At 39.8% G+C, this 15,131-nt stretch overlaps 1 protein-coding gene across 1 annotated transcript in view; it reads right to left on the bottom strand.

Moving 5' to 3' along the window:
* Positions 1–15,131, bottom strand: part of PSIP1 (PC4 and SRSF1 interacting protein 1) — a 37,070-nt gene that overhangs the window by 7,105 nt on the left and 14,834 nt on the right. The window contains exons 6-13 of the mRNA XM_086628984.1: positions 15,029–15,091; positions 12,701–12,815; positions 10,921–10,996; positions 9,801–10,026; positions 9,043–9,161; positions 6,517–6,572; positions 5,182–5,252; positions 132–233 (exon numbers count right to left, since the gene is read on the bottom strand). Coding sequence (XP_086485110.1) covers positions 132–233; positions 5,182–5,252; positions 6,517–6,572; positions 9,043–9,161; positions 9,801–10,026; positions 10,921–10,996; positions 12,701–12,815; positions 15,029–15,091 — 828 coding nt within the window. The remainder of the gene's footprint in view (positions 1–131; positions 234–5,181; positions 5,253–6,516; positions 6,573–9,042; positions 9,162–9,800; positions 10,027–10,920; positions 10,997–12,700; positions 12,816–15,028; positions 15,092–15,131) is intronic.

Raw genomic sequence — 15,131 nt, 5'->3', positions numbered from 1 at the left:
CTTTGGATGATCTCCCATCTGTCCGCGTCATTCTTGAATTGCAGGGACCAGAACTGGACCACTACAGTAGTCCAGTAGTAAATAATTTAACGAAACACACAGGTTACTTTGATTAAAACTGCAGAGCTCACCTTCTTCAGAGTCAGAATCATCTCTGTATGTTTCTGAGCTTGTTGCATTGTGACTTGAAGGGATGCAAGCTCATCGAGAGCCTCAATACACCTGTTCACATTCTGTATATAAACAAGAAATCAGTTTGAAGAGTTAACTTACATGTTAATAATCGTTAATTAGCCATACTAAATTAACTTCCATGCTCAGTGATACCTTCCTATAGTATTCCTTAAATTGACTATGTACTTAATTTTAGAACAATTCACACAAACTTGCAACAGTTGCCTTTCAGCTGCTTCAGTAACAAAAGGCAGATGCTATCTGAATAGCTTACAGTTTTTAAAAATAATGTTACACTTTCAAAATATGAACTCAAGTTTTACGCCACTTTCACAATTCTAGCATTTCTGTGCTTCAAGCTGTTCTCCACAATCAGCCTTTTCCATGCACAATTTTTCCCGAGTGCGTTGCCACCGAGAAGGTAGCAAAGCACCTCGAGTGGACTGTAGTTAATATACAGAACTGTGTCTTTGTAGATTTTTTTCAGTTAAATTTTGAATAGTGACACTCTGTGCAAGGCACCCAGAAGTAATGTTGTGAGCTTCTGATCCACTTCTAGGAACCAGTGTACCAATGACTTCTTCCTGTAATAATTAGTTCTCATTTTCCTTATCTTCAGCTGCTCCTGGTTATTTGAATTCCTATTTAGAACTAATAAAATTCATCTCCAGCACAGGTCTTAATAATATTCCGCACCTTGTATAAAGTTGTAGCTCCTGTTCTCAAGGGAAGTTAGTATTAAAAAAACCCATAATACTTATGGGTTGGGACTATGGGACTATGCTCAGCAGAGTTCTTACTATCATCTTTACTTGGTAAACACAATTATAATAAACTAAGTGTCCTTCCTGTATCTCTACAACCAATGTTCTTCCCAGTACTGCAAGACATTTGCTCCATTACACCTCTGAATCAGAGGTGTGGTGGGGTTTTCCTTTTTTTTTTTTTTTTTTTTTTTTAATTATTTTTTTTTAGTTATTATTTTAGGAGAATTTACTGTCTGGCTCAGGATAGAGCGATTTCTTTAAGCCAAACTAGCAAGTTGTGAAGTAAAAGCTTTATAAATTTTATTTAAGGTGAACTATTCTTTTGAGAGAAAGTACTGGCATAGACTTAAAATAATTTAAGAACAGGACACACTGGAAATCCATGTTTCATATTTAACAATGTGGTAGGCTGGCCTTGGCCAGCAACCAGATGCCCAGCCAGCCACTCACCTCTCCCCCTCAACAGTGCAGGAGGAGCAAGCAGGATGACAACGCTTACGGGTCGAGATAAAGACAGTGAGATTGCTCACCAGTCACTGTTGTGGGCAAAAAGGACTCTACTTAGGGAAAATTAATTTATTACCAATTAAAATATATTTGGGTCAAGAGAAACTAAAATGAAATCAAGACTTTTCCTTCCCCCCTCTGCCACGCTCAACTTCCCTCCAGGCTCCCCTCCTCAGCCCATCCCCAAGCGGTGCCACGGAGGCAGATGGTCAGCACATCACAATTCCTCTCTGCACCTCCTTCCCTCTCACGTTTCCTCTGCTCCAGCTTGGGCACTCCCCACAGGCTGCAGTCTTTCAGGAGAAGTCTCCAGTATGGGCTCTCCACAGGCCACAGTGTCAACACCTGCCCCGTCGTGGTGTCTTCCACAGGCTGCAGGGGAATACCTTCTCCAGCAACATGGAGCACCTCCTCCCTTCCTCTCTGACTTGGGTGTTACCTCTGATGTTTCTCACTTTTTCTTCCCCTCCTCCTCCTCCTCCTCCCTCTGCCCAATGTGTTTTGCCCTTTCTTAAGTAAGTTTTCACAGAGGGGCCACCATCTTGGCCGAGGGGCTCAGCTGTGCCCTGTGGTGGGTCTGCTGGAGCAGGCTGGAACCAGCCCTGCCCCAACTACCAGAACCTTGCCTCTGACACCCAACACAATGCTGTTCCTGCGTTGGTGCAGCTTGCTGCTTCTCATGCTACTGTCCTTCCTCACCGATGCTCGTATTTTCTCATTGTACAAATAGCACTCACAAAATGAAGATACTAAACCAAAGGCTGAATCCCTTTCATCCATGCAATGGTACTCTGAGGGCAGCCATCAGCTCCTTCTAGTTTTGGCTACTCTCTCTGTAATGCAGCCCAGGATGCTACTGGCCACCTTTGCCACAGAGCAAATTGCTGGCTTACAGTAAGCTTGGTGTCCACTAGCACCCCCAGGTCATTTTCTGACAAGCTGCTCTCCAGCTAGTCAGTCCCCAGCCTGTGCTGGTGCATAGAGTTGTCCCTCTGCAGAGACAGAGCTTGAACCTTTGTGGAACTTCATGAAGTTCCTACTGGCCTGTTTCTCCAGCCTGTCCAAGTTCCTCTGGATGGCAGCACACTCATCAAATCCTTCCTTCCAGTTCTGCATTATCTGCAAACTCGCCACAAGTCTCATCTGTCCCATCATCCCAGTCATTAATGGCAATGTTTTGACAGTACTGGCTACCAGTGACTGGCTTCAGCTGGACTCACTGCCACTGGTGGCACTCTTTTATGCCCGGCAGCTCAGCCAGTTTTCAGTCTACCTTGCTATCCCCTCGTTTAGTCCAGACTTTATGAGTGAGTGAAAAAGCCTTTTTAAACTTAATATCCACTGCTCTACCTCATCCACCACGTCATCTCACAGAAGGATGTCAGTTTGATTAATTCCTCTTCATCAACCCATCCTGACAACTCCCAGAGACCTTACTGTCCTTCATATTATTGGAAACAATTTCCCAAGGATTTGCTCTACCACCTTCCAAGGGGTCTATGTGAGACCAACTGGCCTACAGTTTCCCAGATCCTCCTTCTGGAAGACGAGGGTGACATTTGCTGATCAGCATGACTTTTTAAAAATAAAATGGACGCACAACAACATCATCTAGCTCCCTCAGCATCCTTCGGTTTACTTCACATCAGGTCCCACTTTGTTTAAATGTTCCAAATTTGATCCGTGTCCACTGAGTATCACACCTTCCCTGTTCTGGACTTCCCATTGGTCTCAGGGACCTAGGATTCCTTATGGGAATTGTACGGGCAAATTGAGTCAAGAAGGCATTGAGTACCTTGGCCTTTCCTTGTCCTTTCTCACTAGATACCCCACCCCACCCAGCAGCAGGCCCATATTTTCCCAGTCTTCCTGTTGCTGGTGAAGTACTTGAAGAAGCTTTGTTGTCATTCATTTCTCTCCCCAGATTTAACTCCAGGTGGGTTTTGGTTTTCCTGAGCACATCCCTCCATGCTTGGACAGTGTCTGCATATTCCTCCCAGGTTGCTTGTCCCTGCTTCCACTTCCTGTATGCTTCCCTTTCTTGTGTCCTGATTATGGTCAGGAGCTCCTTGTTCATCCACACAGCCCTCTTGCCACGTTTGTTTTTTTTTCCTGCTTGTCAAGATAGATCAATCTTGATAAGGAAGTAAACCTTAGAAGTGAGCCAGACCTCCTGGTCCCTTCTTCTCTCCAGCATGGTCTCTCAAGGGATTCTTCCAAGCAGATCCCTGCAGAGGCCAAAGTCTGCTCTTCTGAGCAGAGGACTATGATCCTTTTTGCCCTGCTTCCTCCTCCTCCCAGGATCCTGAACTCCACCATCTCAGTCACTGCACAGCCAAGGTTGCCCATGTTTCATATCCCTGAACAGGATATGAATGTTGTCCCTTCAGCAGATACCAGGATGGTTCGAGCCTCCAATGAGGACCAGAGCCTTTGAACCAAAGGTGTTTCCCAGTTGCCTTAAGATGACTTCATTCTTTACTTCTGCCTGTCAGGTGATCTGCAGTAGACATCCTCTTGACATCACCCATGTTGGTCTGCCCACTAATCCCAACCTGTAAGCTCTCAGTTGTATAGCTCTGCAATGGGACAGAGCTCAGCCATGTTCCTACTGGTCTCTCACAAAAACAGTTATCCTGCATTTTCCCAGCGTCTTTATTTCCTATAAAGCCTGCATACATCCATGGCAACACTCCAGTCCCATGAACTATCCCACCAAATCTCTGTGATGCCAATGAAACCATAGCCCTGCAACTGCAGACAGATGTCCAGTTCCTCTGGTTTGTTCCCCATGCTGTGAGCGTACAGCCACTTCAAAGAGGCACTCAATTGTGCTGACTTTCCAGGAAGGTTACGACAGCCTTCCTCCTAACACCGTGCTTCCAGAACTTCCTCATTGCTGTGAATATGCTTGTAGTGATGCCACATCAGTCCTGCTCTGCTGAGGAATTCTGCTGATTACAAGGCCAATTCTGTTTGCGTCACCCCACATCATTTGATTGCCATCCTGCTCCACCACTTCCTCACCTTCCCTTCTGCTGTTCCTAGTTTAAAGCTCTTTAACCAGGTTGGCCAGCCTCTTGGCAGCAATACTTTTGCCTCAATTAGCTGGGTGGACCCTGCCGCCTCCTAGCAGTTCTATCCATTCCCTCGCAAGCCCCTTCCTCAAGAAAGGGTCCACCACCTGGGTCCCTGTACCTTGACCATCACCCTCAGGGTCACACAGTCATGCTTGATACTTTGCAGGTCTCCCCTGACTGTATCATTGGTGCCCACCTTAGAAAACCAGCAGCAGTTAATAACAGTCTTAAGGCCAGACAGGCCTCAACCACCTGTCAGTAACATTCCAAATCTGAGCCCCTAGCAAGCAGAAGACTTCCCTCAATGGAGGCCTCCATCCCTTGCATCAGGGAGTCTGCCACTACTACACTCATTGTATCCTTCTGGTGCTTCTGCACGGCTGGCACAGATGCTCCATTTGACACAATCTTGTCTAAATGTTTCCGGTAAATAATTTATTATGAAGTATTTTAAAACAAAACCAATCTTACTTGCTGACATTGATCTTTTAATGTCCATAGTAACCTCATGTAAGCAGCAGTTATCTTTCAAACTGAAAAAAAAATCTGTTCATTCTCAGAATATTACTTTTAAAAAACCCAAAACACTCATGTCAAGTATTTCCTACTGGAATTATACACATAGATCAGTTTTTTTAAAAAAAAATACTTACAAGATGATCAATTTTCAGGGAATTCTTAATTTCTGCATGTATCCTCTGAAGCCTGGAATCCATTGATGTTTCTGAAGATTAAAAACAATACACACAAATATTTCATAATCACATCAGGTTTGTTTTTGTAGAAACCTATAAATCTGAACTACTTGCAGGATGCAGAACACGCATTTACAGGGGCGGGCACCCTACATTAGATGACTGCACAGGCACACACATGAAATACACCACAGGGCTTACTATCAGAAACAAAGCATGCAGCTTTTTAAAATCAGGCACCATTAGCAGCCCACACAGTTTTCTCCTTTGAGTCGCATCTCTAAAATAGTCTTCTCTTTCGATATACGCCTGTCGCCCTCTATTGTGGGTCAGGTCAAAAGGAAGTTTCAGTAAATACTGAGAGTTACAAAGCTGGAAATCCTTTAATGATGGAAGGCCTAGATGTTTTCAGTAAATTCGAAGTGATTCAAGTTACAGTCCAAATCCATCAAAACAAAACATTCCTGGTACACATGCTCCAGCAGGTGTGCAAGATGAATGAACATGTCCATCTCTAATGCACATGCCAAATGCCTCTTCGGATTTTTTCCTACGCAAGTGGCACATATTCTAAATGACACTGCAAGCAAACAGTTTCCTTCAAGTCCAATCCATCTCGGATAAGTTTGGATACTTTTCTTCTTCCTCTGCCAACGCTAGGTTGGTTGGAGTCCGTGCCACTGGATCTGTACTATACTACAAATAACAGCCAGTGGTTTGGATTGCCCTTAAAGATGGAAGTACTAAAAAAGGAACAACTTATCTCTCTGAAGGTCAGTTTGCAAGTCTGGGTTAGTAGACGAGACCACAGTAATCTGAATCTAAGCCTCTTGCTTAGGAAAAGCAAGCCTCTTGCTCAATAAGAAGTTGTATCTAAATACTTTCAAGAGGTCCCTCACGTTACTGAGTTATGAGAAGACAGAAAGGAAAACAGATGAAGGAAAGAACTAAAGTCACTAGGTTCAAAGAATAAGAGCTTTTTTTCCTTGTTCACAAACAGAAGGGATCATCAAGGTTTAAAAGTTTGAATGACAGTAAAATGGGAACAGCAGAGACCTGTTCTAATGCATTGAAGAAAGAATGAACATACAGGAACATGAATGCACTGTTTCAGAGACCTGAAAGAAGCAGTTATAGATCAAACATCTTGGACTGAGACCCCAAGGCCTACCCTAGCAGTAAACTATCTTATCCAGGTAGATAATTTCATTCAAAATTTAAGATTTAACCAAAATTTAAAATTTGTTTTTTTAAGATTTAACCAAAAATACTGTTTAGCTTCTTTGAACTAACCTCTCTTCTTCTCCATCTTCTTAACTTCTGTTTTCTTGCCTTCTTCTTTACTCTGCCTATTAAAAACATTAAAGCGTTTTTACAACATTGTAAAGTCTGTTTCTCAGGGTTTTTTTTTCCAAATTTTTAGATGAGATGCAATGTTTTGACGTATTATCTCAGTAAAACATCAGCATGCAAAAACCACAAAGACCTAAACCCTGCTTTTCAGAGACTGAAATAAATTAACAAAATTAATTAGCTGAGATACTGCTGATAAGCGCTCCATACTAACAGTTTTCCCTAGAAGCAGCAAATTACAGGATTTTAAAAACAATTCACACTTCTAAACTGTATTTTGTTTTGGTTGCACGTATAAATTGGTAAAATGGCACTGTGCGGAACTAATGGAGAAATAAGATATTTTTATTACTATTACAAAAAGATTAACACTATTTAAGATTACTATAGGGAATTACAGAGAGATCAATTAGTCATAATCAGTTCCTATGTGACTTGTTTTCTCACATAATTAATTATAACCATGTGAGTGTCCTACAACTGACCACAAATGTACCAGTGATAATTTAAATACTCTTGAAGCAAACAGTAATAAAGCAAAAAGATTTATTACAAGTTCATTGAAATCTCCTGGCTCTTTCTCTAATTGTATCACTAAAAATAAAGCTGGCACTTAAGAAAAACAGAATAAAACAAAACTTATCTCCATCTCAGTTACAGGATGAAGACAGGCAGAAGTCTTTCCAACAAGCTTTTGAACACTTTATTCAGAGAAGACCATTAGCCCCTGCTTAGCAATTCTTCAGTCTTGTCTCACTGGGGGGGTTTCAACGCTTCTTTTTAGAATTTGCACATTTCAGCACATCATGACTAAATATTCTGTGACTCATTTTCTTCCTGTCATAGTAATATGCATCCCTAAAATATCCAAGCTTGCATGTCTGTCACCTTCCACGCTCCTTTCGTGCTCCATCCAGTTACAGAATCAACAGTTCTCAAGTGCATAAGACTACTCAGGCTGGCAGCACAAGCTAACGCTCCTTAAACATGTAAACGTCCTGTATGTCCAGAATGGTGTGCAAAGCACCACTGTTAGACTTAAATGAACATCAACAACGTAGCTAAAAAGACCAGAAAGTGGAAACTATGCTGATGAGAGCAGTAACCAAAAAAGCTATCAGCCCATACTCAGTGGATTAGCAGAGGAACTTGAAGACAGACAGCGCAAAAAGAAGTTTTTTTTACTTTATACTGAGTTTTATGATATTAGTCACCAGCTATAATTACATTCATTATGCATTCATAAACTACTGCTCTTTTATCTTACTGGAAGGAAGCTCTGTCTGCCCTCCGATGCATAAAATATGACAGCTATTTAAAAGTAGAAGAGATTTGATTATTGCAACCAAATCAATATACAACAGTTTGATTGCAGAAACCAATCAGCATGTGTCAGATTTAAACAGTGGTATATTAGGAGCTGAGGAGATGCTAAGGACAATTTAATGTCTCTGGAGTTGTAAATGCTCAGGTTTGCTACAGGCCAAGTAGAGTAATTAGGTTAGGCTTCCAGAGAAAGAGCAACAGGAAGAAGAGAAGAAAAGGGCTAGAGGATAAAAACCCCAGACAAACTAGATTCTTGTTAATGAATGTGGAAAAGGTAGAATTTTGTTGTTAAGGGTGAAGCGCACCATAATCCTCCTCCTATTTTCTCCAAGTTTTTACCTTGTTCTCCCTTTCTTCTGCCCTCCCACCAACTGTGGGGATGGGAACATCATGCTCTCTCTCTCGTGGTGGTGGCTTCTTCACCCATTTGCAGAATAGCTCTTGAGAATGAGTCAGATTTCTTCCTATTGTCCCACCCCCCCAAGTTTCTGGCAGGATCTTCTCTCCATTCCTATGCTTGACTCATTTGTGATAATTTATCTTCCAAATGCAGACTGCTCTAGGTATCACTCAACTGGCTTTGCAGTGCTAGAGTAGAATAATTCTTAATTTTTTCCCTGTTCTGTCTGATGGTGCGCTCCAGCTGCCAGGCAGAGAAGGAAATGTTTTCCAGGTAATCGCTATGCATTCCACAACCTGACTGAAAATCCATAACCATGGATTAATAGGTCCTACCAGTTCTCAATCCAACATATCCACTACTTAAAAAAAAAAAAAAAAACAAACATGGCTGTCCTGAACAGTTTTTCACACTGATCTCATTTCACAGGAATATTCTTAGGTTAATTCTAAACAGAACCCACCAGCTCTCTTCTGCTAGAAATTCCAAATCACTGAAAGACTGACATAATTTAATTTCTAGGTTCAATTCTTCCCATCCTCCCACTATAGAGTATACTGGTTTAGAGGAGCTTCTTACTCTCCACTCAAAAAGAAGTTAAAACAGATAAAACAAGGGTGGGGGAGAACAACAGCACACAGCGCAAACCAGTCTGGAATTTTTTTTCAGATGTTGTCTCCTCTGGTTAGTTTCAAGGTACTCCTACAACTTGAGGACATCACATGTTAAAACATACTCACAATTCAGACTCCGTCTGTTCCTCTTGCTTACGCTTTCTCTCTGCTGCTTCTCTCTCATGTTGGCCTCTTACAATGTTTCTTCTATGAGATGCCTGAAAACTTCTTCCCCCTTTTTTCTTCTGTTTTCATTTGGGATTTTGGGATTGGAAAGAGAAAAGGAGTCTTTAGATTACTGAAAAGCAAGATTATTAAATCACGGTATCTTTGAAGCAATTCTGCTCCACGGAACAACCTGACAAGAGCTGGCTTTCCTCACAACTAAATACAAAAATCTCCGCACGTTGATAAGTTCTAAATTTTAGTCCTTTCTCCTTTTTTAACAGAATGCAAATATTCTAAGCACCAGAAAAATGAAGACATTCCAAAGGACTGGCTAAAGACAGCTTTGTATCTTTCAAAAAACTTGATTTCAGACCAAATGTTCTCTTAGACATACCCAAGGAAAAAAAAAAAAAAGGTCTGTGTTCCAAGGAACACATAGATGGAAAAAGCATTTTGACAAAATAAGTGACTGCTACATTCAAATCCTTCGTTAAAAAGAAAAATGTCTTAGAAAAGATGCTTTTCTCTGAAAATAGCAAAGAAGCTCCTGAAAGAATTATTTGACAAAATGAAGTTCTAGAACTTTTATTCTATGCATCTACATTAGCCAGCCACAAGGCTGCAACCTTTCCTAAGATCTGGCATTAACTTCAAGAAAGATCTTCAGCGATACTACTCTCCTTTATAATAAATATATCAGTAAAGAAAAATTATACCTTGTCACCTTCTTGTTCTTCTCCTTCATCTTCAGAACCAGAAGTTGATGCAGAACCTACTTTCGCAGCATTTTTCCTTTTTGGTTCGGCCTCTTTCTTTCCCTCCTTTTTGTCAAATTCCTTCTTTGATTTGTCCTCTTCTTTCTGGCTTTCCTCATCTTTTTTCCCTTGCTTTTTAGACTTTTCTTCTGGTCCTTTTTTCTTTGCCTTCTCCTCCTCATTAACACTAAAACATGAACAGTATTAAGACATCATATCTATTATCTTCAGTGAGTTTAAAACATCACATTTCAACTCAGGAAGTTGATTTTTTTTTTTTTAACAACAGAATATTAAAAATTATGAAGTTAATTAACTCTCAGTTCATTTAATGGCTCTTCAAAAAATACTTCATCTTTTCGAAAAATTATAGCCCACTACCTATGCAAAAAAGGAAATAAATAGCATGGTGGCCCTAATGAAGCTAACGTTAACATAGGCACATAGATCCAAAACCAGAAAGTTAATGCTCAGAAGTTGGCCACACACACACACGTGTCTGCAGGACCAAGAGTGCATACGCTGTAAACTAGTGTCATAAAGTATACTTATTTAAGGTGTACATACACTGAAATCTGCTGATCTAGAAAACTGTGCTAACACTCAACTGTTCCTTTAACCAGTTACTAGAACCTCTGAGGACCTGACAAACGAACTGAAGAGGGTAAACCCAAAATTTAGGTAACAAACAGTGTTGGAATTCCACAAGAACAGATTGCTGAAACAAAAACATAGAAAAAAGTCAATGCTTTAGTTTTATTAAGGGAAGAGACAAGATCATGCAAGTATCTTTTCCTCTTTACCCGGCGTACAATAATATAAAGAATTTTGCACAGATTTTACAAGTTAGGAAGGTTAAGATCTGCTGTCTCTTATTCCACAAACGTACTACCTCGAGCTAGCTACACGTTAATTACCTGAGCTGTAAGTAACACCATCGAGCAAACATGTAACTCATACTGAACGCTAAAGGGGCAAAACCTGACAAGAACTGAGTACTCATCATGAAACCTTAACACAAGGAACAAGATGATTTACAATGAAGAAGCTTTACGTTAAGAAACAAAACAGAACAACTCACAAGTCACCCTCTGAAAGACAAGGTGGTTTCACCAACTTGGGTCTCCCTCTTGGTTTTGGAACCTTTATGTCAGGAGCTAGGATTTACACAGAAATAACAAGTTAGTCCATATCCACCATCTGCTCCTTGTCTATAAGGAGAGATTCTTACTCAGACAGAAGCCACGATTAAATCAAAATATATATCCTAACATTGTTATTATAAAAAAAAATAAATTGTTAAGCAAGTACCAAACTTTAATCAAGATCTCTCCAAAAATGAAAAGTGTTAGTAGTTTTTTTAGCTCATTGGTAAATTAGATGTTGGTGGGTTTCTTAGCCACAGGCTCCAACCACCCATTCTTATATATTTGCACTCTGCGCAGTTAGGATTTGTTTCACATGTTGCATAGCTAACACAAACAAGTCTGAAATCAGAGAATAAGAAAGTCTGAAATTAGAGAATGGAAATAAGTAATTTGCCTGTTTGCCAGTACTTTTTAGATGTATCATGGGCTTTTCATCACTTTTCTGGGTAACAAACCACTGTCAAGAAAGGCGACCACTACACTACAGAGCGAAACTCTGCATTTTGTCAGGTCCACCATATTGTTAGGAACAAGACAAATAGTGTATCTACCTTCTTGGCACTTACATCCTTCAAATGCTTGTCCAATATCACAGTGAATATACGGTTAGGAAACCTAATACTCAGTGTTTAAACTGCTGTTGGTGTTAGCATGGAGCACTATTAAGCAAGAGATGCATGCAGCATATCAACACCAGAAAAGGTTGCATGGTACATCTTATAAAAAGGCATTTTATACAGGGGGTGAAAGCACCTCTTATAGATCCTTTCCTGCTCTTACAGAGAGTATTTAGTAAAAAAAACCAAAAAATTGTAAGGATAAAAACATATACGAATATTAAAACTTTAATAAAAGAGGGAAGGTGGAAGGGAGCTGAAATAATAAGTAGTTTTCTCACAGCTTCTAAGGCAAGAGTAAATAAGTCTAGTTAACTGTGGTTGTACTTTCTAAAGCTATTTTCATACTGTCACAGCAGATACAAATGAGTATAAAGTATTTGTTTCCCAGCTTAGATGCTCACACAACGTACTTAACTGCTGCAAGAACTGTTTTCTGATGTAGTAGTTAGTGATCAATTCAAGCATATCTGCAAGCTTACCACAAAAATTCCAATGAATTAGATCATTGCTACTTCGAAAGAAACAAGCACTGCAGAATTATGACCAAATGGTTCTAATTACACATTTAAAATGAAGCAGTTATATCTTCTTTTCATTTGCCTGTCAATCATCACAGACTGTCTTAAACATCCTTTCCAAGAAGTCTCTCCAGCTCTGTTTTTATTGTTCCCTGAGCTCCACCTAGAGGTTCTGTGTAACCCCAGTCTCTTCCTTGTGTTTTATGGCTATTCTAACACAATCGAAGTATTTTATAGACCTTGAATGAACATAAACTGGCATGCAGCAACAATGCAAGAAAAGCTCTTACTAACTACCAGCAGTTTAGCAGCATTCTGTGAGGCAGGCTTTTCTAAAGGTGATTCTGGCACCCAAAACCAACAAGGATCGAGCATTAATGCTAACAATTTAAATCCATTTACGTCCTGTATTCTTCAGTCTGAAATGAGGTGTTTTCCCATTACAATCTATTGGCAAAGACTGCCTTTAGCACAAGAAAATACTCTGTAGTACTTTAAGGGAAAGACAGCTCCCTGACTAATTCTACGAAGGTATTTCTGTGGTGAAAATAAATAATCCTTTCTTTTAAAGTTACCTGCTGGTCTTCCTCTCTTGGGGCTTACTTTTGGAGATCCCGGCACAGGAGCTGCTGCAGCCACTGCTGCAGTTACCACAGCTGCTGCTTCCTCAGCTTCAGCTTGTTTATCAGCCTAATTTAGAGAACGAATTCCACAAGTTAAAAAAATAACCACACAGGACACTGGTTTCCCCAATTACTTTCTCCAACAACAGTTTTAAACTTCTAGAAAAGCATCAGTACACTATTGCTTCTACACACAAAAAAAAACTTTACAAATTTAGTAACAGATTATATTTAAGTATCACTAATTTCCTCCTCTCCGTACCATCACTATCTGACACAGTAATGTTCCAATAACTTCAAACAGCCCATTCATCTTTAGAGCAACAAGCTATCTTGGTATGATGAAGTAAAAAATACTTACAAGTAATCTTTTAAGACCACCATAACAGTACGCCAAAACCCAGTTTTAAGCAGGTAAGACCATTCCCCCCGCCCCCAAACACTCTTTTAGATGCTATCATCTCCCCAGCTGCATCAAAGTTTCAAGCCAGTAGACGAAGCTATTCAGAAAAACAACTGCTTCCAGCTCTGTAACAAATTACTCACAATAAAAAACTGTGTGTTGACCTGCACTAACGGGACATAATAACCTCCACCCACATAGTCATTCTAGGGGAGGTGAGTTGTAAAGACAGATAGCACTTATGACAAAAGAATATCTCGATGAAGGGATACATCTCGCCCTGCAGAAACATTCCATATCCATACATACAGATGAAAAGAATTAAGAAAAATCCCAACTGGAGAAAATATTTACAGAACTTAGTGTCCTGGATTCAGGAGCATCAGCTAGCAGCAACAGAAAAGTTATGGGCAAATACATATTTATCTCAACATTCTTTGTGGACAAAAGACAATTTTGAAGAGTGGAGACAAACTTAAATCTAGAACAGAGTAGAGATGCATCTCTCATATGAACTGTGCTTTCCAGCAGTCTACAGAAAGACAGTGTAAACGAAGGCAGAAAAATTCTTGTTAGAATGCCTTTTTACAAACCTAGGAAAAGACAACACTGTATTTAAGGCAAATAAGAAATGCATTCAGAGCCATATAACTGCATAGCCAGCCCTCTTTTCTGACCCACAGGCACACACCACATCCCTTGAAATGTAACATTTTTCTGTTAGTAATGCAAATTTCTGGTTAAACCCCTTGCCACCCACAGCACATGCCAAGCACAGGTCTGTCAGCTGAAGCTAGTAAACATGACAGAGGAAATCACCTTAGGCCTGCAGTGCCTTATGATGCCAAGAAAAAACACCCACCTCAAACAAAAGAAAAAAGACCAAACCATAGGATTTGAAAAAGTAAAGAATGAGATATATATTTCCCCCCTGTTATCTGTGAGGCTTCTCACATAGATTTACAAGCTGAAATCACATGTATGCATAGTCACAGACATTCTTTCAACTTCTTGCTGTTTCAGACTAGAAGCTTTCTTTGAATTTTATTTTAGGTTTATTTTTATAAAATTTCTTTTTTTTTTAAACCTTTAAATTATATTTAATTTAAATTATTATTTAAATTATTAAATATTAATTTAATTAATATTAAGTATTCTTTAAATTATATCTTTTAAGTATTCGAGTCATCTTTGTAAAAGCATCCAAACACCTATCTTTCTTTTTCATGGAGAAAATGACACTCAGCATGCTACTTACCATGCTGAGGTAGCAGTTACTTTGCACTCACCCATCCCTGCTGTCAGCACTAATGTTGCAAGTTTAATGGTTTCAAATTCAAATTAAACTTTGCCCCAGTTTAATCTAGTTTTCAGTTGGGTCAGTGCCCTGATCTGGTTTGCAGTGTGACCATGTGAACACGAAGGCTGGAGCATGCTGAGCAAGCAGCTGGAACTGCCTCTTTTGAAGTAACTCCATTTTTTCCCAGGTGTACATACGAGACCACAAAAATCACAACCTCATGAAAAGGCGGAGTATTTCAGGTGTTAGTTCAGTGTGATAAAGACGTCAGAAGAAATTTTTCAGAGCTTAAACTAGACTATTACCAGTCTAGCAACAGTTCATATCTTAGTTTTTCTTATCTGCAATGGACTGGGAAAAGATGGGACACTCTACACTAAGTTCAAACAGAATTAAGACTTGTAAAACACCCTCTGGGAAAACTTTTGTTCCTACAAATCTTTCAGCTATTTGAAAGGTGGGGAGGAGGGTGTCAAGCACTTCAATTTATACATAATCTGTCATGAAAGAAAGTAACATCCAGTATCATCACATCCAGAAATTCCAGTAAGGTAAAGTAATTAAAACATATTGCTACCTTTCGTTTTCTTCCTCTTCTAGCAGCTTTAGGAATAGAAGAATCATTTGTTTTCATCACATCCTGTGAAGATTAAAAATGATACCACGAGTCTTAACAAAAT

This window comes from Tauraco erythrolophus, chromosome Z (assembly GCF_009769465.1).
Source record: "Tauraco erythrolophus isolate bTauEry1 chromosome Z, bTauEry1.pri, whole genome shotgun sequence".
Taxonomy (NCBI): Eukaryota; Metazoa; Chordata; class Aves; order Musophagiformes; family Musophagidae; genus Tauraco; species Tauraco erythrolophus.
The sequence above is the reverse complement of the archived record's forward strand: the minus strand, read 5'-3'. Positions and strand labels throughout refer to the sequence as shown.